The sequence below is a fragment of the Phyllostomus discolor genome, chromosome 9 (genome assembly GCF_004126475.2).
Source record: "Phyllostomus discolor isolate MPI-MPIP mPhyDis1 chromosome 9, mPhyDis1.pri.v3, whole genome shotgun sequence".
NCBI lineage: Eukaryota > Metazoa > Chordata > Mammalia > Chiroptera > Phyllostomidae > Phyllostomus > Phyllostomus discolor.
Genome location: NC_040911.2, coordinates 87,081,132 through 87,108,836, shown reverse-complemented (window position 1 = coordinate 87,108,836; position 27,705 = coordinate 87,081,132). Strand labels below are relative to the sequence as shown.

The following is a 27,705-nucleotide window of genomic DNA, read 5'->3' as shown; positions in this document are numbered from 1 at the left end:
CAGCGGAACCAGTGCTGAGTCGAGGGAGCTGTGGCTTGGGAGGGTCAGCCAGACATGGGCCCCATCTCTGCATCAACCTTAGCCAGTCACCCAGCCCTCTGGTTTCCGTGTTTCTCCTCTGTGTGAAAATGAGGAGTTTGGGCCAGACACTCTCTGAAGACCTCTTCCAGCTCTGCTGTGTAGCTCCCCCATTTCTCATAGTGTCTGTAGTGTCCTTCGGAGCCTGTTCTGTGGTTACCAGCGTATTCACAATATCCTCAGCTTCTGCCCCGGGACTCTCCCATTCCCCCCAGAAGACCGGTCGTTGTACTCTGTGTTGCAGGGCCTCCTTTCAGATGATCACGGGCTGGCTGCCGCCCTCTGGAGGATGTTCTTCAACCAGAAATGTGAAGACCCTCGGCAGCTCGAACTGTTGGTGGAATACGTGAGGAAACAGGTGAGCGGCCGTTCCCGCCCCCTCCAGAGTCTCATGGAGAGCAGGCCCTTCCTGAGGCCTGTTGAGGCTGGACGGCCAGAGCACCGTGAGAGGCTGAGCTCCCAGAAGCCAGCCTGAGGGAATTGCGACCAAATCTCGTCAGCAGTGGGCACCGATGAAGAGCACTTTCCGTGTGTCCACCGTGAGCTAGGCCAGGCGTTGGGGACGGGAATAGGAGAAAAGCCACCAAGTAGTCTCCTGCTTTCAGAAACTTCGTCATTCATTCATTGCATATTTTATTATTTTCTGCACCCCAAATGCTGTGCCAGACCCTGGCACACACAGCCCTATAAAGTATGGGCATGGGGTACAGTGCAGCCACCCACTGTAGCCCTCCTTCTGTACCCACTTGGAGCCCCAGGATTTGTGTTTCCTGCTCCTGATTTCTGGTAGGGCTGGGCTCCAGATGGCATTCTACAGATACCCCTCAAGCCTCTCCCTAGTTTGCATAGTCAGGTGGGGTCCCCCGACTTCAGTCCTCACTGTCCTGACTCTCCAGGGCTCCCTGACACCCAAGTTTCCAGGAGAACGCTCCATGGAGAATTCACTCCTTGATCTCTCTGTCCCCTGGTCCTGTATTGATGGGAAACCCTTACTGTATAGACTAGTGAGCTGAGTAGCAGGGAAGAGGAACGTAGAGGACCTTCCAGGGTCTCCCAGTGAGTCGGCCCGCACAACTGGCCTGCAACCCTGAGCTGGTGATTCACGGAGCAGCCAGAGGCCTCAGCTGCTCCAGACAGCTCATCGGCTCAGCCTGTCCCATGAGTCACACCTTTGCTTCCTGGGCCCAGCCCCTGGAGCTGGAGGGGCCTCGCCCCACAGTAATTCTCTTGTTCACCTGTGTCTGTGGCCTGCAAGCCTCCAACAGCCAGAAAATGGAAGGCCAGGCCCCAGCTCTTGAGGAGAAGACAGCCAACAGGACCATCTTGTTTGTTGATTTCTGGAAAGGCTGCATGCTGAGGCTTTTCAGACCCAAAGGGTAGAGAGCCCCCAAAGCCAGAACTTCTGTGTGAGCGTTCTTCAAATCTGCCAGAGCCAGAGAGAAGGCACTGTGGCCAGAGGGCCCCACCCACAGAGAATTCTGAGACTCACACTGTTCACTGGGCTCGCCCTCAGCCAGGAGTAAGCAAATTGGCAAAGCAAATGCTATGTTTTCTGAAAGACCAGCCCAACTTTTCCATCTGCTGTGGTGGGCTTCTGCCAGGGGCCATGGCAAGGGCATAGCTGGGACCTCTCAGGGTCCTAAAGGAAGGGGCTGATATACTAATGCCCCTATAAGAAGTCCCACATTTGCCCTAGCTGGTATGGCTCAGTGGATTGAGTGCTGGCCTGCAAACCATAAGGTTGCTGGTTAGATTCCCAGTCAGACCACACGCCTGGGTTTGCAGGCCAGGTCCCCAGTTGGAGATGTGCAAGAGGCAACCAGTAGATGCATCTCTCACAAATATTGATGTTTCTCTCCCTCTCTTTTCATTCCCTTCCTCTCTCTAAAAATTAATAAATCTTCTTTTAAAAAGTAGTCCCATATTCCAGTGATGGGGCTCTTAGGGAAGCATGGAGCTTTGATGAGGACCCAGCTCTGTCACCAACCGTTTTGAGTACCTGCTGTGCCAGGCACTCTGTTCAGAAAGTAGAGGTTAATGAATCTTAGTCCCGCCCTCAAGGAGGCGGCTCCTGGTTTGGTGAGGAAATCAATCAGGCATGAGGCTGCCCCTGGAAGAAGTCAGTCTGTGATGTGATGCGGGGAGGGACACAGAGAGGAGAGACTAAGTCTGACCGAGGGGACTGGGGAGACCGGGAAGCTGGGGTCTGAGCAGACTCTGGTCCTGCACCGCGGAGCTCGTTGGCATGGTAGACCGCCCCGAGAGCCAGTCAGGGTGTGTTGAGATTTTCTCCCCAGGAGATGGGCATAGGGTGGCCTTAGGGGGAGAAATGGAGTCTTCGGAAAGAGGAGTGGATTTGGGGGTCAGTTGATCTCCTTGCCCTGGGGACAGCAGGGCATGCAGAAATTTAGACCTGAGGCAATGTGAGAGACAGGTTCAGTTCGAAGGTCAGCAGGCTGAGGGGAAACAACGGAAGTGAAGGATCCTTGGAAGAGGGAGATGGTCCAAGGCAGCGGTCCCCAACCTTATTTTTCGCCAGGGACCAGGTTCGTGGAAGACAGTTTTTCCATGGACCAGGGTGGGGGGATAGTTTGGGAATGATTCACGCACATTATATTCAAGCTCAGCTGCTGCTGTGCAGCCCGGTTCCTAACAGGCCCTGAGCAGTGCCCATCTGCGGCCCGGAGGCTGGGACCCCTGATCCAAGGCATAAATAACATGGGGCCTCTGGACTCCTGCCCCTCCTTTACCCCCCGAGTTGCCTTCTTACCCCAGATGGAGTCTCGTCTTTCTAAGTCTCATGCTGACTCCTGCTCTCACCCTAGTTTTCGCCCAGCCACTTGAAAGCATTTCTCATTCTTTGCTCTCATTAGCAACAGCCTGGGGAATCCTCCCAGGGGTGGCCTTGCTCTCCTGAGACTCCCTCAGCTGCTCCTTAGATCACCTTCTTCTCTCCCTACTGCATCTCCCCTGCAGCCATTCCTGTTCTCCATCGCAGGTGCCCCACCCACCTCAGAGCTGGGGGCGGGGGCGGGGATAAACTCCCCCAGCCGTCCTTGAGGGATGACGCTGGAGCCCACTGACCGGAGTTAAGGCCAACTAGCTGTGGGGCAAGGGCCCACTGGAAAACAGTGGAGGCAGACATAGTTTTTAAAAGAAAGGAAGTCCCAGTGACCGGCAGTGTACATTCTGTCCTTTGATCTTGCCGTAAGTCCTGTGAGGTGCGCATTCCTATCTCCTTTCTCAGGCAGGGGAGCTGGATCCTCAGAGAAGGGAACTGACTCACCTCGGGTACCATTCACTGCTGCTCTGAACGGACACACACCCCTACCCTCAGGGCTCGTCTCCCTGACCCATCCTCCCTAGAAAGTCCTTTCAGTCCAGAAAGCTGGAGCTTGTGTGTCTGTGTGTCTGTTCGGGTGTGTGATGGGGAGTTCCCTACCCTTCCTGGTGGTTTGTTTCTCCAAACCTCTTTACGTAAACTGATCCGGGAGATCAGAGACCATCCTGGCCTGAGAGATGGCCTGGTCAGAGTGCCCTCATGCCCCGCTCCTCTCCTTTGCAAAGCTGGTTCCTTATGCTATCTCTTGTCTATCCTGCCCTGAACCTTTCCTCTGTTTCCTGCCCACCCCTGCAGATTCAGTACCTGGACTCCATGAACGGTGAGGATCTGCTCCTGACAGGGGAGGTGAGCTGGCGCCCTCTAGTGGAGAAGGATCCTCAGAGCGTCCTGAAGCCCCGTTCCCCGATTTATAATGACGAGGGTCTCTGATGAGCTGGTCCCTCTGAGCAGCTGGCTGGCTGGCTTTGAAGAACGACCAGGAGCGAGGTGCCTCTTTGGCCCAGGACCCTGCAGAAAGTGGCCTGCACTGACCTATGAACAGCATCTGTCAAATACCTTGCCCCGTTTGTGTTGGTTTTCCTCTAGCATACCCAGGACTCTGATCTGGTAGGATATGCAGCTGGGAGAAGCTGCATACCGGGTGTGCCCCCCCTCAAGAGAAGCCCCGAGCAGGAGCTCCCCAGCACACATTCCCCACAGCCCCTCCAGCCGCCTTGTGATTGACAGCTTTTCCCAGAGGCTGCAGCAGAGACGGGCTGTGTTGGACAGGGGACACCCCCACCAAGGGCCCACCGCGGCCTAGGAGCAGTTCGTGATGCTGCTGCGTCAGGACGGGTAACCGTGCTCCGTCCCCTGGCTTAGAGCTGTGGGGTTGCGTTGGCCATTAAAAGACACAGAATTAACTCTCCCATGATTCTTCTTTATTCCAGAATCTTTCAGAAACTTACCTGAGGCAGGGTTGCTATAAGCCGAGGAGAACCCCACAGCTCAGAGACAGGGGCAGGGAGAGAGGGTCGGGAGGGTCCCTGCTGCTGCTTGTGCCTCCAGTTCACGGAGGGTCACCGTGCTGGCCGGGCCGCAGCCCACCGGGCCTAGTGCCCGGGGACCCCAGAGGCCTCTGCTGGCTGAGGGCTTATCACACCCCAACTCATTTGGACAGGGGCCTTGAGAACAAAGGTTCCTTTGTCACCCTCCAACGAGCCAGGTGAGGAACATGCTGTCTTTACTGCCTCGTTCCCCCTCATGTGAGCCATTGGGGAGAAGAGGAGACGTTCTTCCTGGCTTTGTTGTACCATCGCAGGACCCGGCCCTGTGCCCGGCTCTCTGTGCCCTTCCCGACTCCCGGAGCGTGTGCTGCAGAGTCACCTTGGTCTGAGCGCTCGCGGGCCAGTCCCCTCCTCCCTCTGAGTGTGGGTCATCTCTTGGGGGACTTTCTTTAAATTGCAGAAAGGGGGCGGGGAACCATACTGCCCCTCCTTCCCCCATCAAACTTCCTTCATTTAACTTGCTATAAAATGAGTCATATAAAGAAACTCTATATGGGTGAGGTATATCCCACTTCTGTGAAAACATTACAAATCAAACCGCCTTCTCTGCGTTTATTTAAGATGCTTTTGTCGTGAGCGGAGCTCTAGAGTGAAGCCTCCTCTGTGTGTGTGAGATAGTAACACCTTGTCGCTCATTACAGCTGGGCACTGTTTACACAAGCCAGAGCCGAGCCAGGCAGGAATTTGCTGATTAATTTATTTTTAATGGAGTGAAGTATACCGTGCACCAAAATAAACTTTACTGTGTATACCTAACTGCTCCTGGAATGGATGGAAAAATTAATGGAACAGATTTTGGCTCCCAACTCTACACATTAATTCATATATAAAAGTTATTTGGGCCTTAACCCATTTGCTGCCCACGGCAGCTCCTCAGTCCCAGATCCCAGTTCAGCTACTGGGCTTGCTTTAGAATCACGGAATCCCTGATTTGGAAGGAACTTGGAAGGTCCCATGGTCCAGCCCTGGTCCAGAACTTGACTCCCTGTCTCGACTTCCCGGTTGGCCTGTGTCCACATGGGCCCTGTGTGAATGCCTCCAGCAGGAGATGGTCCCAGCCTCGGGGTCACGTCCTGTCCTCACGAGTACTCATCACACACCCTGCGCCACCTGTGTACGATGCCGCGCGTCAGAGGGCCAGATCAGTCACGTCTGTGATGTCCCCAAGCCCTCACCTTCTGGCCATCGGCCTCTCACTGACCGCAAACCCGCCCCGCCCCCCCCCCCCCCTTCAAGATAAAATCCAGGCCCCTCAGAAGCAGCAAGGCTCTTCTGCGTGTGACTTGTGCTCGTATCTGTGAGTCTCTGACCCATTTCTTTCCTGAACCAACTGAACCGCTCGGGGTTACGGGAGAAACCACCCTGTGTGTTTCCTCTACCTGGATTCCCTCCTTAGGGAAGAAGTCCCACGTGTTGTCAAACACCCCTTCTCCTGTCCATGCCAGCAGCGTCCTCTGGGGAAGCTGCTTTTACACGCCCACCCTCCATCCTGCTGCGAGCTCCTTCAGAGTGGGCCCTGCCTGTGTTGGGGTCCTGGCCTTTGTTTCTCCAGCGCCCAGCAGGGTGCCTGCCTTGTGGTGGGCATCGACAGGTGTAAGCTTAGATAAATGAAAGAAGGAATGAGCGACTAACTCACCAATCGTTATCATGACGAGCCCCCCAAAAGCCCCTTTCTGGACCGTTCTCTCAGTCTGACCTAGAGTTCAGCACGTTCTCACAGTTCCGTACGAGGACCTGGAGTGTGCCGTGTGTGGCCCAGGGTTTTCCTGTTGCACATTGTTACTATACAAAGCGAGCGAGGGACAGGATTTCCTGTCCTCGGGGAGACTGGCCTCTAGGAATACTTTCGTCATTTATTTGCCCTCTGTGTACTTCCAGAAAGGACCACAGAAAATTAAGAGACACGGTTATAGTAAAGTTGCAAAACAAAGTTTAGAAGATAAGACACAAGTACTGGTAGGCAGGAGAAGGAAAATAATCCTGTTTCCTAACGTGATCATTTTAACCTCGGCTGCTAATACCAACTTTTCATGTGACTTTTTGGGTGACGTGTGAAGTGTTTGTAACGCATCATTCACAGCAGCCCTGTAACTAGGTATTGTCCTCGTAGTCCTTGTCCCTCCACATGAGCGAGGGGACTCGGCCCGTGGGTCGCCCAGGGTGGACGCCTGCCACCCGCAGGGCCCTCGCTCTCCCCCATCTCCCTGCCTCATAGGTCATGGGTCGGGGAGGAAGTCTGCATCAGGGTCTGAGCTGCTCCGAGCGTCCTGGCAGCCGAAGGCGGAAGCGGGAAGGCCTTCGCGTTCTGTAGGTCCCGCCGTCACGTGAGCGGAAGCGCACTTCCTCGTCAGAAGAAACGAGTGTTTCCCTGACTCTTCAGAGAAGAAGAATGTCTTCCAGGGGTTCTGCGTGGGAAATACTGAGCAATGTAGTGAATAATAGTACCCTTAAGATTGAATTTTACCTAGAAATTAGAAAATCATAAGCAGTTGCTATTCTCCCATCAAGCTAAGATTCAGGCCCAGGCCACAATTCAGCCAATATAGTTTGCACTTCTGTTCTGTGCCAGACACTGCTTGGTACGGTCACCTGCTTTCTCATGCAGCCCTCAGTGGCAGCTCTGTGAGGGAAAGGCTGTGACAAACCAGAGAGCGCTCCTGGGAGCTGGGAGGCGGCGCTGTCTGGCGGGTGAGGGGAGCTTGAAGAGAAGAATCCTCTTTTCCCCAAGTGTGCCCTGCAGTGCCCTAGGAGATAGACGGGGGGGGGGGGGGGGGGGGGGGGGGGGGGGGTCAATGCCCCCACCGCGCCATGGGGAACCAGGGCCACTGAAGAGAAACCACCGACTGCCGCCAGGAGGCCCTGTGGCAGCGTTGACTGTCCACCTCTTCCGAGCCGACCCATCACTGTCGGTGCACCTCCGCTGTGCCTGCACGGGGGTCGGTCCGGTGGGGGAGTCCGCCCAGCTATTCTCCACCGTGGGCTGCGGCATGTTGGTGCAGCAGGCTGGTGCGCCACGGGAGTCTTGAAGACACGCAGTGCCTGGCTCGTCGGGCACTGACCCCTTTTCCCTTAGACCGGCAAGCAAAAAATGACAGCGGCCAACACAACAGGAGCCGTCCAGTGTGAATGAATCAAAAGTATACCTATTTCTTTTGTCAGATGGGCAAAAAATACAACATATTGTGTGCCGCAGAATTTTAGTGATTAGTTATTTGTGCCATGCGATGAAAAAGGTTGAACATCGCTGCTTTAGACAATACAGATCCCCAGGGAGGGCAAGGGGATGGGGCAGGGGTGGACCTCAGGACGGTTATTAGGACGGGCGGGGGACTGGCTTCGCCGGGTATGGAAGGGACACTTGAAATCCTGAAGCCTGGTGGGCTCCCAGAGGTGAAGGGCAGAGGACAGACAGGGGACCGCGGAGGGCAGGGGTGGGTGGCAGGAAGAGCAGGACCTGGCACAGGGGGGAGGGTACGGAGCGAAGGCGGGGGAGGGGGGGGGAGGCCAGGGGAGGTGAGAGCTCCCAGGAGGAGGCTCTCAGTGCTGAGTGCTGCAGGGAGTAAGCAGGCGAGCGTGAGGGCTTGAGACTATTTCAGGCGCAGGAATTTTGAGAGGATACAGATTGCAGAGGATGTGGCAGCAGCTGAGGTGTCTTGGGAGGTGCCCAGCCGAGAAGAAGTGGAGAAAACCTGGGCAGGAGTCAGGAGAGCAGGGCGAAAACAAAGGCCTCAGCACAGGGTGATGCCGCAGGTGTGGGCGGGGAGGGGAGGAGTCTGGGGAACTGCGAAGTACTGAGTGGAAGGAAACTTCTCATAAACATTAGGCGGTATTTATTATTATTTTTTATTAGTAGTAATATTAGTGTTAGTATTATTTCCCTCTGGAAGTGGAAGCCAGGCCTTGAGAACAGGGGCTGGGCTTTGCAGGGGAGGAGGGAACCATTGCCTGAGACCAGGAGTTGGAGGACGGATGGGGGACCAGGGGTTCCAGAGGCGGGGGCTGGGAAGGCAGGGGCAGCTCGTGCTGGTCTAGATGCCCAGAGAATCTGGTTGTTCTGCCATTTGGGTGAGGTGGGAGGGAAGGGCACCTGGCCACTTCGTGGGCAGAGAGCTGGGCAGTCCCAAAGTGTTCAGACTCTCCTCCTGTACTCGCCATGGTACTGCCTGCGTCTAAGCGCCTTGTCCGTACTGCGTCCCACTGTGCCTTGACTGCCCCCCCCCACCCCCGCACAGGGTTTGGCCGGGGCCCCTGGCCGTAGTCCTCCACCCACAAACCCCTGGTGGGGTGTTAACTTACCCTTCACAAGTTTTTCCGGGTTTCCAGGTGGCTTCCCTTGAGCCATGCTGGCCAGCCTAGGACCAGACCCCACCCCGGTCAAGGACCCCTCCTGCTATTGTGGGAAGAAAAGGTCCTGGAGGTCCTGACTGGGGCATTTCCAGGAAGGACGTCTCCACACACTGACTGACTGACCTGTAACCTCAAGGAGTGACGGAATACAGTGTGAGCGCCCTGAGGGGCCTGGAGGCCCGCAGGCCAGCCCTCCTGCTGCACAGCTGGCAGCTGAGGCCCTGAGCAACTCCCTGGAGGTTTCAGTCAGGAACCAGACCCAGGGGCCTGTGCCGGCTTGCTCCTTCCCTCGTCCCCTCCCTGTGGGCCAAAACAGCCCCTGCAGTTCCCGGTTGCCACCTGGGAAAGAGCCTGCCACAGGGCTGTCGCCCTGGTAGGGGTGGGCTGTGGGGACGTGGTTCCTCTAAGGTCCCAGGATGGGTCATGAGCTCCACACCCACGCACCTGGTTTATACCTCGGCCTAATCTGTGGCTTAGAGTTATTTATGAGTCTGCCTTCCCCACTAAAGTGAGTTCCTTCAGGGCAGAGACGGAGTCTTACTCACCTTGGAACCGCCCCGCTGGCCTGAAGTGGGCACTAGGTGCACGCAGGGCGGATCGGGTGGACCGGGAGGGCGGGGGAGGGGGAGGAGAGGAGGCCGAATGGCCCACCACTGAATGGGATGGGATGGAGGGGGTGCAGGGAAGGATGTGAGGGGAAGCTGCCACCTGCTGCCACCGTTCTCATGCCTCAGGGTCCCGAGTGCCCAGGAAGGTGCACATACTGGTCTGTGTGCGAAGTGGAGAGAGGACCTTGCCTCCTGTGGCCTGGGATGACACTCCGGGTCCGAGAGCCGCACTCCATGGACAAGGCCGGAGCCTCGGTCACTCTCCAGGCCTCTTTGGGCCAGAAGGGGCCCCAGCTTGACTGGGAGGCACTCGGTCACCGCAACCTTTGTCTTGGCCGAGCCCCTGCCCTCGTGGCCGCAAGAGCTCCGGAACCGGCACGCACTGCGCCGCTGCTCCTCTCGGTCAGTCACATGACACAGAGTAGCCCGTTTATCCCTCACGACGACCTGGGGAGAGAGGTGGTGCTGGTCCCAGTTCACAGATCCAGCCACCGCACTGGGCGCTGTGACCGCCCAGCTCAGGAAGTGCCAGGGCCAGCCTCTGCGGCACGGCACGCAAGGACAGCGCGCCTGCCTGCCGGGGCTGTGAATGGGAGTCTGGCGCTTCTTGCCGCTCCCTCTCCCCTGGGGACCGCCTCCTAGGCTACCCCACAGTGCCGCCACTCTGGGACTCGTGCCAGCCTCCGTGCTGTCGTCTCCACGGTGAGAGGAGGCACTTCAGCAAGGCCCTCTTCCGAGTACGCCCAGGCGGCCCTTCTGACAGTCCTTCCCGCCTACAACCGCCCCCACCTCCCTCCACGGCCGTGCCCCTGCCCCCCTAGTCCTTGGGCCTGGAACAGCCTGCTTGTCGCTCTGCACGTGTCAAAACCCTTCTCATCCTCGAACACCCGGCTTGAGCCAGCCAGTGGGAGTCCTTGCCACTAGGCCCTGTGTCTCTGGGTCTGCCGTCGATGTGCTTTGACTCTGGGGAGCTGGGCACACTCTGGCTTCCCTCCTGGCCCTGGCTGCTTCTCCCCAGGAGTCTTATCTCCCCTGACCCAGAGGTGCCACGTTGAAGGTGTGTGGCAGTGTGGCCCCAGGGCAGCCCGCACCTGGAGGCCTGCAGCCCAGCCTCTGCTCCCCCCACCAGGCGCCACTCAGCTTGTTAGAGACAAGGCTAAATGTCCCCCAGGATGGCAGAACGATGCCAGGCAGGCGCCTGACACACCTCCTGGACAGGAAGATATTTTTTTTACCTTCCTCTTAATAACTGTTATTAAGGGGCCTGTGCCCAGCACACTGTAGGCAGGGTCTGGGCTTAGCTATCTGCATGGCTCCCATCTCCCTGGCCCCCACCCCTAGGCCAGGCCCATGGCCAGGGTCTGCCTGTCTCCTCTCCTGTTGCCCTTTACCCACTCAGCCCAGAGGGAGGGGCTGCCAGCCCTGCAGCCCCGGGGGGATATGGTTTGATGTACACGCTTTCATTAACAGGAGGCCGGGGTCCCTTGACTCAGCCTTCCCAACCCTGCCCTTAGCTGAGCTCCCTCGTACCAGGGTTAGGGCCCAAGACCACAGCCGCACAGGCACTCATGCACATAAACAGATCTGCGCCGACACAAACGGACTCTGCACACCTGAGTGTGTACTCACAGATGCACACGCAGGTGAAGACACACTCGCTGACATGCAGGTAGAGGGTTAAAGACAGCCAGGCAGACGCACAAACACTGTAGTACGTGCACGGACGTACACACGCACAGGTACGTTTCTGCATAGGGGGAGGCATGTACGTTGAGTTGAACCTTACACAATTGCCAATATTCAGTGGCTTTTACTAAGAAAAAATGGAATATAATACAAACGTGGACATAGAGGAAACACAAAAATATAGAGCCAAATTCATGCACCCAAGTTCAAGCAGCATTATTCCCAATGGTCAAGGGGCAGAAACAACCCAGTGTCCATCAGTGGGTGAATGGATGAACAATGTGGTATATGCACACAGTGGAATATTATTCAGCCCTCAAAAGGAACGAGATTTTTTTTTTAAAAGATTTTATGTTTAGAGCAAGGGGAAGAGAGGGAGAGAAACGTCGATGTTTGTGAGAGACACGTTGATTGGTTTCCTCTCACATACCTGCTCTGGGGACCTGGCCCGCAACCCAGCCATGTGCCCTGACTGGGAATCGAACCCTTTTGGTTTGCAGGCTAGCGCTCAATCCACTAAGCCACACCAGCCAGGGCAAAAAGAAGGAAATTCTGACACAGGCCACAACAGGGACTGACCTTAAGGACGTGATGCTAAGTGGAATAAGCCAGCCACAAAATGACAAATTCTGCATGATTCCACTGACGTGAGGCAGCTAGAGCAGTCAAGTTCATAGAGACCGAAAGTAGAGTGGTGCTTGCCAGGGTCTGGGGAGGAGGGGAGGTGGGGAATTATCGTTTCAGGGTCCAGGGTTTCAGTTCCCCAGGATAACGAGAGCTCTGGAGACCGAGGGCGGTGATGGTTGCACAACAGTGTGAGTGTACTTAACGCCACTGAACTGTAAGTGGTTAAGATGTAAACTATATGTTACGGGCATTTTACCACAATTAAAAATAATTTTTAAAAATACATACCGTCAGGTAGACGGATGGTGCTGAGAGATAAACACAGAAACTCAGCAGCCCAGAGCCGCAGCTGCCTCCCCTCCTGGCAGCGCCCCTCCCACGCAGACAAGGCCCTGGGTCTCCCCCTAAACACACCTGGGGACAAGGCGCTAATGAAGGCCCTGCCACCTGGCTGCCCCGGAGCTCATCACCTGCCCACAGTCTGGCCTTGCTTACTCAGCCTCCTGCCCCTCACATGGCCTCCCCACCCCCAGGGGAGGGTCTCCTTGGAGTTCCTGGTGTCCCAGTTTCTGCTCCTGCCTCTGAGATAGTGTTCCAGCATTTCGTCTCTGGGCCTGTGTCTTTCCCCGCCTTGTTACCCTTTCCACGTCTAGACTCCTTGAAGACAGAGCCCAGCCCCATTCGTCTTTGATCCCAGGGCTCAGGTCGATGCAGGGGCCCTGCCCCCACCCCTGTTCACGTGTGGGGCCCTGTGCGAAACTCCGTGGATGTGAAAGAACGTGTGCTCGGACTGGATCACAGACCAGATACACCAATTGCAGTCGGTGCTAAACAGGGTCAGGAGACATGGCGTCGGGCCTCCTGGCCATCCTCACTGGACGGTGTCCCTCCACAGAGAGGTGGTCCCTCGTGCCGGCACTGCACCGTTGGGACCGCCTCTGCCTGGCCTGCCACCTCAGCCCACTGCCGTCTTCTGCGCCCCTGCTCCAGAACAAAACCTCCCACCCGTGCTTCCGAGGACTCTGGGACTCTGGCCCTTAGGAGTGGAGATAAGAAACCTGCCAGCCCTGTTTGCCTTCTGACTTTGTAGTTCGTTTTCTGCGCGCCCGCCCCCCCCCCCCATTCTCTGAAACACCTTTTCTCACTAACCATCTAATACTCAGCTCCTGAGGCGGGGAGGAAGGTTGCGGTCTGGTCCCCAGCAGGCCAAGAGCTTCCCTGGAGTTGAGGGTGTTCGAAATGCAGCCATCTGGAAGAGCATTTGTTGTGGGGGGGCCTCAGCACCCTGCCCCAGATGCACCATGTCGTTTGCTACAAAGGCAAGCTCCAGAGAGCCTACCCAGACCTTCTGGAACAGAATCTCAGCTGGCTGGGGCCTAGGGACCTGCATTTCACACATCCTGGCTATTCTTGGGGACTACGGGGTGAGAGCCACTGCTCTAGACCCTCGGAAGATGGGCTCAGTGCTGGGCTGGGGGTGGGATGGGTGACTGAGTGCCACAGCTGTGGAGGCGGAGAGTGGCAGGGCCACATGGGAACACAGGAGGGCCTCGATGGGGGCAGACAGGCCATGCTCTTCGCAGTTCTGGGTGACACTCCCTTCAGCTCTCCTTTAGCGCCTGTGTGCAGGGGCACCGAGGCTTACAACACACCCGTCACGGGACGTCTGGGGCTACGGCCGGTCTCCCAGTGGGTGTTTGGGTCTGTTTACACGTGGACAAGTGTGCGGTGTGCACACGTCACTCTGCAGTCTACGTGTGTCTTGTCAACTCTCAGTCTGTCGGTCGGCCTGCTGTGCTTGTGTGTTTGTCTCTATCTCGGCGTCCTGAGTCGTTTATCTGCCCTAGTGTTTGTGTGTACACGTGTGTGTGCCCCTGAGCTGGGTCACAATACAACCTCCAGGGGGCCTCTGAAGAAAGGTCAGGGTTGGAAGGAAACTTGCTAGGAGCCTGGTGGGGATGGGGCGGGCAATGCTGGGGCAGGGTGCGGGGTGGGGGTGCAGGAGTGTGCTGAGGGCCTGCCACTGACGTTTTCCTGGGAAGGCAAGTCCCAACAGCAGGCGGACAGGTGAGGCTGACCCAACAGGTTCCAGAAGCCAGGGGCAATGGGGCGGAGCATAGCTCTCTGACATAGAGCAGCAACGGGGGCCCGCCGCACACACAGGGCAGGCAGGCAGGCAGGCAGGAAGGAGCCGGGTTTGCTGGTCTCTTCTTCCTGGTGCAGCCAGCTTGGGGTGCAGGCCATGGGGCCTGCTGGAGGGTGACAGCAGCCCAGTGGGCAAGCATGTTTGGGGGCCTGGCAGCCCAGGGCATGGCAGGACCTCTTCGGGGCAGGGTGGAGGAGCTGAAGCAGCCCTGGTGGCGGGAGAGCTCACCGCTGGTGCTGCAGCACAGCGAGGCAGCCCGGCTGGCGGCTGACGCCCTCCTGGAGCGGGGCGAGGCTGCCTACCTGCGGGTGATCTCGGAGGAGCGGGAACTGCCCTTCCTGAGCGCCCTGGATGTGGACTACATAACCAGCCATGTGCGCGGGGGCCCTGAGCTTGGTGAGGCCCAGGGGCTGGAGGCTGCAGGGCCTGACCGCCTCAGCCTGCTCTCTGAAGTCACCTCGGGCACTTACTTTCCCATGGCCTCTGACATAGACCCCCCGGACCTGGACTTGGGGTGGCCCGAGATCCCACAGGCCACGGGCTTCAGCCCCACCCAGGCTGTGGTCCACTTTCAGCGGGACAAGACCAAGAACATCAAAGACCTGCTGCGGTTCCTCTTCAGCCAGGCCCGCAAGGTAAGGACGTCATCTCTTCAGACATCCATTTCACAGGTGTGAAAACTGAGGTCCCGGGAGGGAAGGGACGAGCCCAAGGACAGACACACCATAGCTCAGCTGCAGCATCGGGACTTGAACTTCTGCCTGCCGCCAGACCGCAAGCTCCTCTTAGAGGGCGAGCTGTGTCGTATTTATCTTGGTAACCCTTTGGCACTCGGACATTATGGGCATAGACCAGGGGATGGCCCTCAGGGACTCCACAGACCCCCTAAAAATGCATGCAGTGTAGTGCCTATTGCAGAGAGGGGTCCTCCTTGCATCTTTCCTGGGAGAGGATGTATGGCCTTCATCAGATTTTCAGAAAGGTTTCTGATCCCCAAACTAAGAACACCAACCTGGCTGAACATCTGAGCCACCCTCTGCCTCACATAAGAGGGAACTGAGGCCAGAGAGGGGCTGGGACGTGCTCAGGAAGGTCCGGGCAGTTGGTGGAGTAGAGCCCAGGGCCCAGGGCTGGAGGAAGGGTCCTGACTCAGGCACAGCCCTGCCCCCTGCCCTGTTTCTCCTGGTGGGCCTAAGGCGGATGCCCCCGGGCAGGATGTGTGGGAGGTTGGCTCCAGTGCGCTTGTCTGAGGGAGCAGCCCCAAGGGAGCGCATCTGTCTCGTAGAGCAGGAGCCAGGATGCTGGGATCACATTGGTACCTTCGGAGTCGCCCTGGCAGGCCAGCCTTCGCCCCGGGCATGGGTGGGCCGGGCCTGATTGGCACAGGGAGTAGGGTAATTAGTGAAGTGGCTGCTGTGGTCACCCCTGCGCCTTTGATCTTTCCAGCTGGTCCTTGTTCCCCCTGCCCCTGGTCAGGCTTGTGCCATGGACCAGGGCATCCCCCAGCGTTTTGCCTCCTCACCCCCCCCCCCCCCCCATCTAGACCCTCCACCTCTGGGCCAGAAGCCAGGCTTCTGCCCCAGGCTGCCGCTGACTTTGACTGACCTAGGGAAGGCTTCCTTTTCCTGCTGCCCGATGCCCACTGTCCTCATCTGTTAAGGAGGCAGGAGGAAACGAACATTTATGGAGCTACTCCGAGATGTACGATAGCTATCATTACCTCCGTTCAGTGGATGAAGAAGCAGGGGCTTCCAGGGGTGAAGCAACTCGCTCAAGGCCATGTCCCCAGGGAGGAGCGGAGTGCAGGAGCAGACTTCCTTCACTCACCCACCTGCTTCCGTGTGGCTAGAGCCGGAAGGCTTTGACCTGCTCCCCCTGTCCCTCAGCATGGATCGGGAGAAGGGGTTCTCACAGCAGATGTATGAAATGCGAAGGGTAGGAAAGGACAGTTGGGGGCCTGGTGTTGCCACAGGGTTTTCAGGGCTTCTCTGAAGCAGCCCATTGTATGAGGGAGGCCACAAGCCCTGGAGGAGAAAACCTGGTCCCAGCTGGCGTGGGTGGAAGTGGGGGAGTCCATAGGTATAAGGTCAGGCAGACCTCTGTAGCTGCACAGGGAAACTGAGGCAGGTCTAGCAAAGGACATTCAAGACCGCAGTGCCTGGCGCACATCTCTGACCCTTGAGAAAGGAACCTCAGACAGACAGTTCCTGGGCCAGAGCTAGGGCCGGAGCTAGTGAGGGGACTGTGAGGACCAGACTGGGAATTGGAGTCTGGATTCTGCCTCTGACGCCTTCCCCGCTCTGGGCCTGGTTTCTCCACATGGAGAGGGAAGCCCTAGATTGTGCAGCCGATCCATAGATGTCTTTGAGACTCTGTTGCCAGATACACACTCTGTCCTCAGCAAAAAATGCACACAGAACCTTTCGTACAACTTCTGGGGGTTTAAGACAGTGAAACCTCCCTGTGTCTAAGGTAAGAGCCGCTGGGCTAGGTAGAGGCTGAAAGCACTTCCGGTTCAGGTTTTCTCGCAGGGTCTGGCCTCCTGCTTTTCTCCCCAGCGCTCTTTTCCTGGGATCCCTGGCATTGCTCCCGACAAGGCTGAGCCTCCTCTCCCTCCCCCAGGTGGTGGCCGTGGTGATGGACGTGTTCACCGACATGGAGCTCCTGTGCGACCTCATGGAGGCCTCAAGCCGGCGCGGTGTCCCCGTCTACCTGCTCCTGGCTCAGGAGCACCTGGGGCACTTTCTGGAGATGTGCTACAAGATGGACATCAATGGGGGGCACCTGCTGGTCAGTGAGCGACTGGGGCAGTAACCAGGGGGTGGGGCGGGGGTTAGGGAGGGCAGAAGAGGCCATTGGGTGGTCAGCGAGCAGTGGGGGTCAGTGGGAGTGGGGGAACGGGCTTCCCTTAGCTGATTAAGACCAGAGACCCCGTGGGATGTAGACACGGCTCGAGTCCCTTTCTCTTAAGGTCACCCCCCAACCTTTGTCCCTCCTTGGCTCAGAACATGCGTGTACGGAGCACGTGTGGGGACACATACTGCAGCAAGGCAGGCCGCCGCTTCACGGGGCAGGCCCTGGAGAAGTTCGTCATCGTGGACTGTGAGCAGGTGGTGGCGGGCAGCTACAGGTGAGCGAGTGGGACAGAGGGCGAGGGGCCCGGGGCTGGGCCAGTCTGGCTGGCGAGTGCGCCTGGGGGTGGCAGCTGTGGACTTCCTTCACCCACCCACCTCTGCCAGCACGGGCTGAGCGGCTGCCCACGCCAGGCACCGTGCAGGGCGCAGGGGGTAGCGTGGGCAGTGAGACCGCCCCTGGCGAGGTCCTGGAGGCGCTTGCTCTGTGGAAGGATTACTTTAATGCCATTGGCACAGAAAATAACTATTTTACCTTGGAACTAGAGGGACTTCAGGGAACCTTGTCTCTGGTCCATTTTACAGATGGGGAGGTTGAGGCCCTGAGGTGGGCAACCATGTGCCCAAGCCCACTAAGCTGGGCTAGGATTCATACAGACTCTGGGGCCAGAGCCCTGCCCCCTCACTTGGGCCCTCATGGTGATGGCGTTGTCTTGGTATGCTCTTCTGGCTGAGACTCCTGCCTGGGCCCAGGGCCGTGTACTTGGCCTCCTGACCCCGATGCTCTGCCCCCAGCTTCACCTGGCTCTGCAGCCAGGCCCACACTAGCATGGTGCTGCAGCTGAGGGGCCGCATCGTGGAAGACTTTGACCGGGAGTTTCGCTGTCTGTATGCTGAGTCTCGGCCCGTGGAGGGCTTCTGCAGCGGTGAGGACCCCAGGGCGCCGTGCCCTCCTCCGGTGGCCCTGACCTTCGTGCCCAGCGTCCCAAGCCCCATGTCCTCACCACCCTCCAGCACCAGCCTCAGCAGCATCAAGCGCTCCCCTCTCATGGGCCGCTCCTCCTACCTCGCTCTACCAGGAGGCGGTGGCTGCAGTGACACGGGTATGGGATCCACATCCCTAGGCTCTGCTTGTCGCAAGGCCAGTGGCCAGCCCTCCCTACAGCGCCAGCTGTCAGATCCTAACCGTGGCTCCCCTCCAGGGCCCTACAGGGCCAACCTGGGCAAGCTGGGGGCTTCCCCCTGGTCCCAGTCCTCCCCTGCCCTCAACCACAATAGCAACAGCCACTTGACTCCAGCAGTGGGGTCACCTCTGCCTACTCGCCAACGGTCCTTCCTCCCCTTGTCCCGGGGTGTCCTCACCCTCTCCCGGCTCCCAGAGAATGGGTTCCCAGGAAGCCAGGAGCCTAGCCCCCCACGAGGTCGCAGGGTACCTGGCACAGGCCTGGAGACCGTGGAGGAGAAGAAGGGGTCTCTGAGTCAGAGCCATAGCCAGCTGGACCTCCTCATCCCCTTCCCCAGAGCCCGAGAAGCAGGAGGCCCTGATCTTGGGGTTACCTCCAACTCAGACCCCATTTGGCTTGGGGAGCATGCCCGAGAGGACAGGAGGTTATCCTCAACCCAGAAACACAACCAGCTGGATCTCCTGCCCCGGGCTCAAGGTGCTGGGTGTGCCCCTGAGCCAAGTCCCCCCAGGCCTGGCAATGGGACCCTTGAGGATAAGAGGCTGCCTCCAAACCACAGCCATGGCCAATTGGACCTCCTGGTACAGTACCCCAAGGCTAGGGGCTCCAGAGTGCTCCCTGAAGCCAACTCCTCAGCCAGGGCTGGCAAGCAGGGTCCAGATGAGCGACGGCAGACCTTGGGCCATAGCCAGCTGGACCTCATCACAAAGTTTGGCCCATTCCGGGGCGAGGGGCCTGGGCCCAATAGTGTCCCAGGACCAAGCCATGCTCGCAAGCCTGGAGTGGGCTCTGGGGATGAGAAGCGGCTGACTCTGGGCCACAGCCAGCTGGACCTCATCACCAAGTATCATCAATTACAGGGTGCCAGACAGGGACCTGAACATGACCTCCCCGGGGGCTCCACAGGTGGCCATCGCAGTGGCAGTAGCAATGGCCCATTTGAGGATGAGAAACGGATGACACTGGGCCATAGCAAACTGGACCTCATCACTAAGTACAACAAGTCCAAGTTCAAGGTGCTCCGAAGCCGCTTTGAGTCCTAGTCTTGCTCCCAGCGGGGATATGTCCCTCCTCCGTCTGCTGAGACTCTAGGTCCTAGACTTCGGGGTGGAAGCTCAGGCAGAGGTGGCACGGGGAGGAGAGGGTGTCTAGAAGCCCAGGTTAGACAAACCCTGGGCTCAGGATTCTTGCTCACTACACACACACACACACACACACACACACACACACGAGGGCATACACACGGGGAAACAGAACCCACAGTTAATGTCATTTTTCACTGTTACTACTTCTCATCCTTCATCTTCAGTCTTACAAGACAGACCTCCAGTAGGTAAAACACCCTAGGATCATAGGTGTAATCTTCCCTATTTTATAAACGTGGAAGCTGAGGCCCAGAGAGTTGATGACTTGCTTGGAATCAGGTCTAAGTAAGTGCCAGAGCAGGCACCCACGCCTGTGTCTCTGACTCTTATGACTGGTTTTGACACAGACACAACACACAATATCAACAATTCATATGTCCCCATGCACACGAAATACACACATCACACGGATGCCTCAAATGCCTGCACAATACACATAGCACACCAACAGGGTTCATGTTCACAGGCTGCACACCCATACACACCATCATGTTGTTTGGCTAAACAAATGGCTACACAAAAACATGCATTCATTCACACTGTAGACCCTTCAGGACCCACGGACTATAAATATGCACATAAACACACATATGCACAGCATGTACCAACCAGTATTTTCTTGTACCTAATTCGTGTACCCAGCCCTGCTGGGCATGCTGTAGGGCTGGCAAACAAATCAGACACAGACCCCAGATTAAGTGCCTAAACCACTGGCCAGCAAGACAAGGCTAATTAATATCTAATGGAAAGCAAACTGATGACAAAGGATAGTAGAGAATGAAGCGCAGAGAGTCCCGGTGATGGTGGAGTGGTGAGGAAAATATTTTAGAGGAGGCAACCTTTGAGATGGGCTTGAAGGATGGGGAGGGTTTGGACAGACAGAGGAGAGGACGGAGGCATTCTGGTGAAGAGACACTGGGGAGGGGGCTGAGGGAGGGCGTCTGAGATGAGTTGGGGAGGATGTAGAGGGTGTGCGGTGCGCACACACACATGCACACACACATTTTGCTGAGTGTTCCTAGAAGCACAGGCTCTGACAAGTGGATCCTTTTCCTGCGCTCACCACCTGCCTGAGACAGTGTAATACATGATACAAATCAATAAAAGCAGACATGTTATGACCCTGCTGCAGCTTGGTGTATCCCGAGGAAGGTGGAGTTATGGAATTGCGCCTCGGGGGCTGGGGAAGTGCACCATTTAGGGCAGTCACAGAGGACTCCCTGCAGGACTGTGGATGGCTACAGGAGGGCGGAGCGAGTAGGAAAGGGGCTCCAAGCACCCTCTGCCTTCACTGAGACACCCCGAGAGCTACTGGGGCTTTTGTAGATCCTGCAAAATGTGGGTCAAGTACATCCCATCCAAGACTGCATGTCCCTTGACCAGCACTATCTATCCCGGGTCAGAAAGTGGCTGCTGAGTGTGATCGAGCACGTGCAAGGGGCACGCAGTGGAAGACGACCAACCCCTACACCCTTGCCCACTCTGGACCCTCCCTAAGACCTTGCTCCTCCATCCTCCCCACTCTCCAATACCTTCTTCAGCCTGGCTTCCTCTGCTTTTCTGGCCGCGCCTCCTCCTCCTCCAGCCCCTGTCCTGGCCTCACTTCTCACCCGGTCTTACCTCCATGGGTGACCTCATCCACCCCAGGCTTCAGCCCCAAATCTCAGCGCTTCACTCCTCCCTGGGCTCCTTGTCTGGCCCGGACATCTGTCTCACACCTCACACTCGATCTGCCTGTCACCTTCCCCACACCCGCTTTTCCTCTGCAGGCTTTACTTCAGTAAATTCCTCCATCATGAACTTATCTGTGAGACATCCCTGGCTCCTCCTCTAGTGTCCCTCATATCCAACCTGCCACATGTCTCGGTCGATTGTACCTCCTAAAAAGTTCCTGAATGAGTGAATGAATGAGTGAATGAATGAATGACGAACGAATGAATGTGAGCATGCTGGGGGCGGGGCCAGGCGGCATCACCAGCTCACTGATCGCAACCACAAAGCCCTCCGAGAGGGTGGAGCTAGAGTGGCCGCCTGCGTGGCTGGGGGCGCCGGGCTCTACCGGAAGTCTCCAAGGCGGAGGCGGAAACGGAAACGTACTTGGGACAGAGAAGGGCCTGTTGAGGCGTGCGGAGTTTGCTGTTGCCTGGTCAGTCCGTGTGGAGAGCGATCGCAAAGGTCAGCTCGGGCGCCCGGGGTCATGATGGGTGGCGGCCGGAGGGTTCGGGGCGGGAGAGTTTGAAGGGGCCCAGTGGGCGGGACCGGAGGTCTGAGGGCCCGAGAGGGGTGGGGTCGCGGTGGAACTTGAGGGGGTGGGGTCGAGGCACGCTGTGGGGACCACGACCCCAGCCGGGAGAGAATCTGCTGGCCTTGAACTCCCGGCCCCACCGCCCCCAGGTCTCATGGCGGTCCGAGCATCGTTCGAGAACAACTGTGAGATCGGCTGCTTTGCCAAACTTACCAACACCTACTGCCTGGTGGCCGTCGGAGGGTCAGAGAACTTCTACAGGTGCGGCGGCAGCGCCGGAGCGCGTTGGCCGTGTGTGGGTGGGTGGCGGGAAGGGGTGCTGGGAGTCGGGGACACCGGCAGAGTCGGGGCTCAGGCCCCGTCCCACCGAGAGCATGTTCCTACAGTGTGTTCGAGGGCGAGCTCGCCGAGACCATCCCAGTGGTGCACGCGTCCATCGCCGGCTGCCGCATCATCGGGCGTATGTGTGTGGGTAAGCCATGTGGAAGACGCCGAGGGAGGGAGTGGAGCCTCCCAGCACCTTTAATCACACCCCTGGAGGGGACCCGGAGTGGCCTGGGGATTTCCAGGCTTTGGTCCATTATTACAGAATTTCTGAGGCTTGGGCCTGATGCAGGCTGTGTCAGGAGATTAGGGACAATCTCTGGTTATAGAAACAACAAATAACACTAAGTGCTTTCACTCTTACACTTGTTTCCACCCTTTTTTCACGAAGACCCTGGCAGTTAGGAATTATTGGCCAAGTCTGGCTGATGAGAAAGCTGAAGTGACTCACCAGGTGCCACACCTAGTGTGAGGCAAGGCCGGAATGCCCTCTGTCCACTGTTACCAGCACTGGGCAGGTTGCTTTGGATTTCTGAGCATTCATTTCTGCCTTTGAAAAACGACAGGCTTTGATTCTGGATCAACCTGTTCCATCCATTTACATCTTAAATTCCTAGGCCTCAGCACTGCTGACTCTGGCCCTTGGTTCTTTTTTCAGCTGAGTCTGTCTCCCTTTACTGCCACCCCTCATTTCCAGTTGCGTGCACTAGGGTCATGTAGGGGTTTGTTCCTTTATTTTTTACCGTAAATCAGATGGCGTTGGCCTCTAAGTATTTTGTTATTGAGGAAGAACACTCTTATTCCTAACCATGATCTTAGGACCTGAAGCAAGTTCTTATGTAACAGGGGAGATTTTTTTTTTTTAAATGATGGGAGTAACTGAGAGTTCCAAAGTCCTCAGAACTGTGCCCATGCAGAGGGAAGCAGAGGTTTAGTCACTGTTGTCACAGCGTCACTGTTGCTTGCCCAGTCTTGTTTCTGTAGGTGCAGTACATCTTATGTAAGCGTGCCACGGTATATTTGCCCTTGTATTGACCGTGGGCATTTGGGTGGTTTTCAGTTTGGTCTCTTCTAAATAGGGCTGCTATATTTTTTAGCAAATACATGTATGTGTATCTGTTGGATATACAATACCTAGGAGAAAGTGGGTGGGTCACAGGGTGTTTGAATATTCAGTGTAGCAGATGATGCCAGGTAATTATCTGAAGTAGTTAATCAATTTACAGTCCTATTGGTTGTTCCACATGTTTTTGCCAACACTTGGTATTGATGGTGTTTTAAAAATTTTTAACCATTCTGGTAGATGTGCAGTGTTGTTTTTTAAGTAGCAAAATATGCAACTGATGCCAAGGGCCCCTCCTGCTAGTCCTGATCCCCCGGTTGGTGGTGGCGAAGTGGGTAGGGTGGGTTGGGACAGACTCCTGGGCCATCTGCAGCCTGCCCAGTGGGACTCCCAGTCCCCCCGTGGTGTCGTATGGATCGATGGGTTACAGGGCTGGAGTCTGGGCCCAAAGCTTTGCTGGGAAAGCTAACCGGGCTGGGTTGTATCCTCAGCCCTCAGGGCTCAGCAGGCATCTCGTGTATTCACTGTCCTTCCTTGCTCCGCCCCCCAATTCGGGTCTCTCCAGGGAACAGACACGGTCTGCTTGTACCCAGCAACACCACCGACCAGGAGCTGCAGCACATTCGAAACTCCCTCCCAGACTCAGTGCAGATCCGGCGGGTAGATGAGAGGCTCTCAGCCCTGGGCAACGTCACCACCTGCAATGACTACGTGGCCTTGGTCCACCCAGACCTGGACAGGGTAAGGCAGCCTGGTTTGGCCCAAGAGTCACGAGACTAGTCTAGTGAATGGTTAGCCACTGTTCTTGCCTATCGGGTGGGACTTAGGGGTATCTTTTATGGTTTCTCTTTATGCCTGGGGTCTCACATTTCAGGCCCTCATTGAACTAGCAATAACAGAGGCCTTTCACGGTGGGGTCAGTGTCAGAGAGCAGCTGGGGAGGGTATTAATCCTTCAGAATCAGGTCGATTAACCCATCAGGTCCTACCAACAGGGCCAGGAGAGATGATTGACAATTGAACTCTTGAGTGTGGTTTAGAGGGTGGTGTGGGGAGACCAGCTCCTCCTTTTTCTAGGCGAGGGGCTTAGGGTGTCAAGCCCTAGGTGGTTCTGGGCATGAAGGGCCCTGGGTTCTTTGACCTGCAAGGGCAGCCCCCTGAGTACAGTACCTTGGACTGACAGGAGACAGAAGAAATCCTGGCCGATGTGCTCAAGGTGGAAGTCTTCAGACAGACGGTGGCGGAGCAGGTGTTAGTAGGAAGCTACTGTGTCTTCAGCAATCAGGGAGGGCTGGTACATCCCAAGACTTCGATTGAAGACCAGGACGAGCTGTCCTCTCTCCTTCAAGTCCCTCTTGTGGTAAGCATTCTTGTTCTCTGACCTCTCTCTCTTGCTGAAGCATCCCTTTGTCCTGGGTTCTTACGGTTATTACCTGTCTCAGTCTGGGGTTGGGGCAGCAGATCAGGCAGCGGGGTTTGGGGAGTCCTCGCCAGGGATGGGAGAGACTTGGGTTGTCGATGCCATGATCCATATTGACCTATCACTTGGCAGGCAGGCACTGTGAACCGAGGCAGCGAGGTGATTGCTGCTGGGATGGTGGTGAACGACTGGTGTGCCTTCTGTGGCCAGGACACAACCAGCACAGAGCTCTCGGTGGTGGAGAGTGTCTTCAAGCTGAACGAATCCCAGCCTAGCACCATTGCTACCAGCATGCGGGATTCCCTCATTGACAGGTATCTGGGCCTCTCTTCCGCCTTTGGAGAGTAGGGGAAGGAGGTGCCACCTATAATGGGGACCACAGTGCATTCATACCCGTGGGTTCTCCTGGCGTGTGCGGGCGCACCTGTGCCGTGCTGGCTGTCAGCGGGTGCAGCTCGCAAGCACTGCCTGAGCATCGGGTCACCCCAGGTTCGAAGACTTGGTTTAGTGTATTGCCACTTTGGGCAAAGCTTCCCTCTGGGTCTGTCTTCATTCGTCACTTACCACGTGGTGTCGGCCTGTGTGTCGGTGTCCCCAGCCAGCAGACTGAGACAGAAAGAGCTGTGTTCCGAGGGAAGGAAGGCAGGCTGTTCTGAGGGACTGAGGAGACTTCGGGTGCCTAACAGACTTGGGGGGTGTGGATTGCATCAAAATCACGATCATCTGGGTTTGGGGTGGGGATTAAAAATACATGTTTGTTTATTTTAGAGAGGGGGGAAGCGGGGGGAGAGAAACACTGACTGCCTCCCCTTGTGCCCCAACCAGGGATCCAACCCTCAGCCCAGGCACATGCCTTTACGGGAATTGAATCCCCAGCCTTTTGGTGTAGGGGCAGTGCTCCCACCAACCGAGCCACACTGGCCAGGGCTTGTAGGTTTTTTAAAAAGTGGGTTCTTGGGCCTTAACCCTGGAGATTCAGGTGTGTAAGGCTTTAAAACAGGGGTATCGAACTCATTTTCACTGGGGGCCATGTCCGCCTCGAGGTTGCCTTCAAAGCACCGAATGTAATCTTAGGACTGTATAGATGTAACTACTCCTTAGCTAGGGGCAAGGAGCTCAGCGCTGCTGCCGGGTGGAAACAAGGTGCCAGGCTGGATAAAACAAGGTGGAGAGTCAGATTTGGCCCACAGGCCTTGTGTTTGCCCCCTGTGCTTCTAGAATCTTCTTCCTTTGGAAGAGTAGCAGATGCTGGATATTTGGCCTCCTCTGTCATTCCCCATTGAGGACCCTTCCCAAGGCATATGCCACAACCAGCTAGCACAGGCGTCTTTATGAGGCTAGCAATTGCAAAGTAGATCAAACGCCCAGCAATGGCCTTCCTCCTGACGGCGGGCAGCATTTCCCTTCATTCTCCCTTCTTCACTTGTCTGTTCATTTGCCTGATGTTCCATGAGCTCCATGTGGGATAGTCAGGCAACCTATTGTACTACTACTGCCTCTGAGGGGCTCCCAGCGGAGCAGGCGAGAAAAGTTGTAGTGGCCGCACATAAGTCTTAGCTACCTTCAAAGGAGAAACAAAAGGCACCTGAAGTGGCTCGGGAAGCTCTGGTGAGACGCTTCCTGGGACCCAGACCTGGTGGGGCACGGTTCATTTAGTATGGGCTTCACAGAATGAGTGGGTGATTGTGCGTGGATTGGAATGGAAGCACTTCAGACAGACGGCGGTGGCGGAGTGTGGAGTGTGCAAAGGGGAAGCGTGGTATTCCCAGCATGCTGAGGACTCTGAATGCCCATGTCAAGAATTGTTGTTGGTTTTTTTCTCCCAACTACAGTTGACATTCAATATTATATTAGTTTCAGGTGTACCGCATAGCGGCTAGACATTTATGTAACTTACGAAGTGATGCCCCTCATACATCTAGTACCCACCTGACACCATACAGAGTTATTACCATGTTATTATTTTCCCCATACTGTACTATTTTGTAACTGCCAATTTGTACCTTTTAATCCCTTCACCCTTTTCATCCAGCTCCCCAGCCCCCGCCCCCATGCCAAGAAGTTTTGACCGCAGATCTGTGGTTTTGGTCTTCAGTCTATGTTGGATGCTTGTTGACAAAGACTCCTCAGCTACTGATTCCCTGGGTCTGGAGTGGGGCCCAGCCGTGTGTGGTCATTTTAATAAGCTTCCCTGTGTGATTCTGAAAGGGGAGTTCGGACACCACACTGACACAGCCGCTCTCAGTGCCGGAGGGCGGTGGAGAGGGTCTGTCCGCACAGGAAAGGGGGACCAGCGGTTTGTCATTGTGCAGCCACCTTCCTTTGAGTACCTGTCACGTGCCGTACAGCAGTGGTGCGCCGACGAATAAAATGCACCCCCTGCCCTTTTGGAACATAAGCTCTCATAACAAAAAGAAAGTACTCACACCACTGATCATTTAAAGAAAAAACAAAAGCCTCTTAGCAACCCAAGAACAGATTTCTATAACCTGATCATTGGTACCTACTAAAAAACTAGAGCAAATGTTTCATTTGAGGGTGAAACTTTAGGAATTCTCGTTAAAGTCATGTGGTTAGCAGCACTGGTCAGCACTGCAGTTTGAGAAAATTAAGAAATGGGTATTAGAAAGAAGAGACAAAGCTCACTCGCCTCGTTTGGTTTTGAGCCCGTTGAGTTGGAGGTGCCTGTGAGACTTGACGATGAAGGTGTCAGGTAGGCCCTTGGAAATATGTGCTGCATTTTTACGATCGTGCGCATGGCTGTCACTTGCAGGAAGAAAGTTCTGGCCTGAGCCCTGCCACTGGGGGATCTGTGGTCTAGGCACATCCCTTTGCCTGTCTGAGCTCTTTTGTTCCTGTCTCTCCTGTCTGTTGGACTGGACCTCTGAGGATCCAATTTAAGACCAATAACAGTTTGCATAAATTAATAAGTTGACCCACCTGAGTAGGAAAGGAGCTACTTTTAGTTTTTAAGCATCGAGAGTTCTAGACTGGATTGTAACTCATGGCATCAGTGGAACCTGGAAGGGGCTTTGAGGGCGGCTCTTCAGGGCTGAGCTGGGACAAAGGGCCTGGGGTACGGGTGGAGGCAAGCACCTTGAGAGTGGAGGGCGAGGCGTCCTCTGTGAGGACCTGCTGACAGATACTCCTTTCTCTCTTCCTAGCTTAACCTGAATCACCTTCCGTGCTGTTTGGCGGGCTCCTGGCCCTGAACTTTGGCTCCCTGTCAACGTCCCACCCAGTCTGTCCTGGATGCTGGCAGAAGGGTGGCAGAGAGCTCATGGGTATCGAGTGGCTGGATGCCCAACCCTTCCTCACCTGTGCCCATCTCCTGAATCTGTAGTTACTGCAAAAATCTGCCATGAGCTGGCTGTCAGGCCCTGTGATTCCTGGCTGAGAGCTGTGCTGTCCTGTGCCACCCAATTAAAGGCAGCTTCTGTGCATTATGAATGTGTTGTTTGTTTGGCGGCTTCAGCCTGCACCCAGCCCTCCCCATTGTTCCAGGGGGAAACTGGGGTAGGATACACACACACACGCGTGCGCGCACGCACACACGCTCTCCAGGTCCACAGTCTGGCACCCCACTGTGTAA

General features: G+C 56.3%; 3 protein-coding genes across 5 annotated transcripts in view; all 3 read left to right on the top strand.

The window, feature by feature from the left end:
* Nucleotides 1-6,807, top strand: part of LOC114506643 (ubiquinol-cytochrome-c reductase complex assembly factor 1) — a 99,570-nt gene extending 92,763 nt beyond the window's left edge. The window contains exons 9-11 of one of the 2 annotated variants that reach the window (XR_004899383.1): nucleotides 323-436; nucleotides 3,716-4,286; nucleotides 6,797-6,807. Coding sequence is in view for 1 of the 2 variants with exons in the window: in XM_028524430.2 (XP_028380231.1) it covers nucleotides 323-436; nucleotides 3,716-3,850 (249 nt within the window). In the remaining variant the exon portion in view is untranslated. Of the gene's footprint in view, nucleotides 1-322; nucleotides 437-3,715; nucleotides 5,224-6,796 lie in introns of those variants that run through there. The other variant, XM_028524430.2, reaches the window with a different exon arrangement.
* Nucleotides 6,808-13,740: 6,933 nt separating this feature from the next.
* On the top strand, nucleotides 13,741-19,567 carry FAM83C (family with sequence similarity 83 member C). Its single transcript, XM_028524438.2, has 4 exons — nucleotides 13,741-14,516; nucleotides 16,504-16,671; nucleotides 16,887-17,011; nucleotides 17,529-19,567. The coding sequence occupies exons 1-4, from the start codon at nucleotides 14,019-14,021 to the stop codon at nucleotides 18,958-18,960; spliced, it is 2,223 nt and encodes a 740-aa protein (XP_028380239.1). The 5' UTR covers nucleotides 13,741-14,018; the 3' UTR covers nucleotides 18,961-19,567.
* Nucleotides 19,568-21,128: 1,561 nt separating this feature from the next.
* On the top strand, nucleotides 21,129-27,559 carry EIF6 (eukaryotic translation initiation factor 6). 2 transcript variants are annotated; one of them, XM_028524869.2, is made up of 7 exons: nucleotides 21,129-21,237; nucleotides 21,457-21,568; nucleotides 21,694-21,779; nucleotides 23,260-23,435; nucleotides 23,877-24,053; nucleotides 24,246-24,427; nucleotides 27,278-27,559. In XM_028524869.2, the coding sequence occupies exons 2-7, from the start codon at nucleotides 21,462-21,464 to the stop codon at nucleotides 27,285-27,287; spliced, it is 738 nt and encodes a 245-aa protein (XP_028380670.1). In that variant the 5' UTR covers nucleotides 21,129-21,237; nucleotides 21,457-21,461; the 3' UTR covers nucleotides 27,288-27,559. The 2 variants fall into 2 exon arrangements, with proteins under 2 accessions (XP_028380670.1, XP_035865643.1); XM_036009750.1 differs by having other exon boundaries at nucleotides 21,147-21,208.
* The last annotated feature ends 146 nt before the right edge of the window (nucleotides 27,560-27,705 follow it).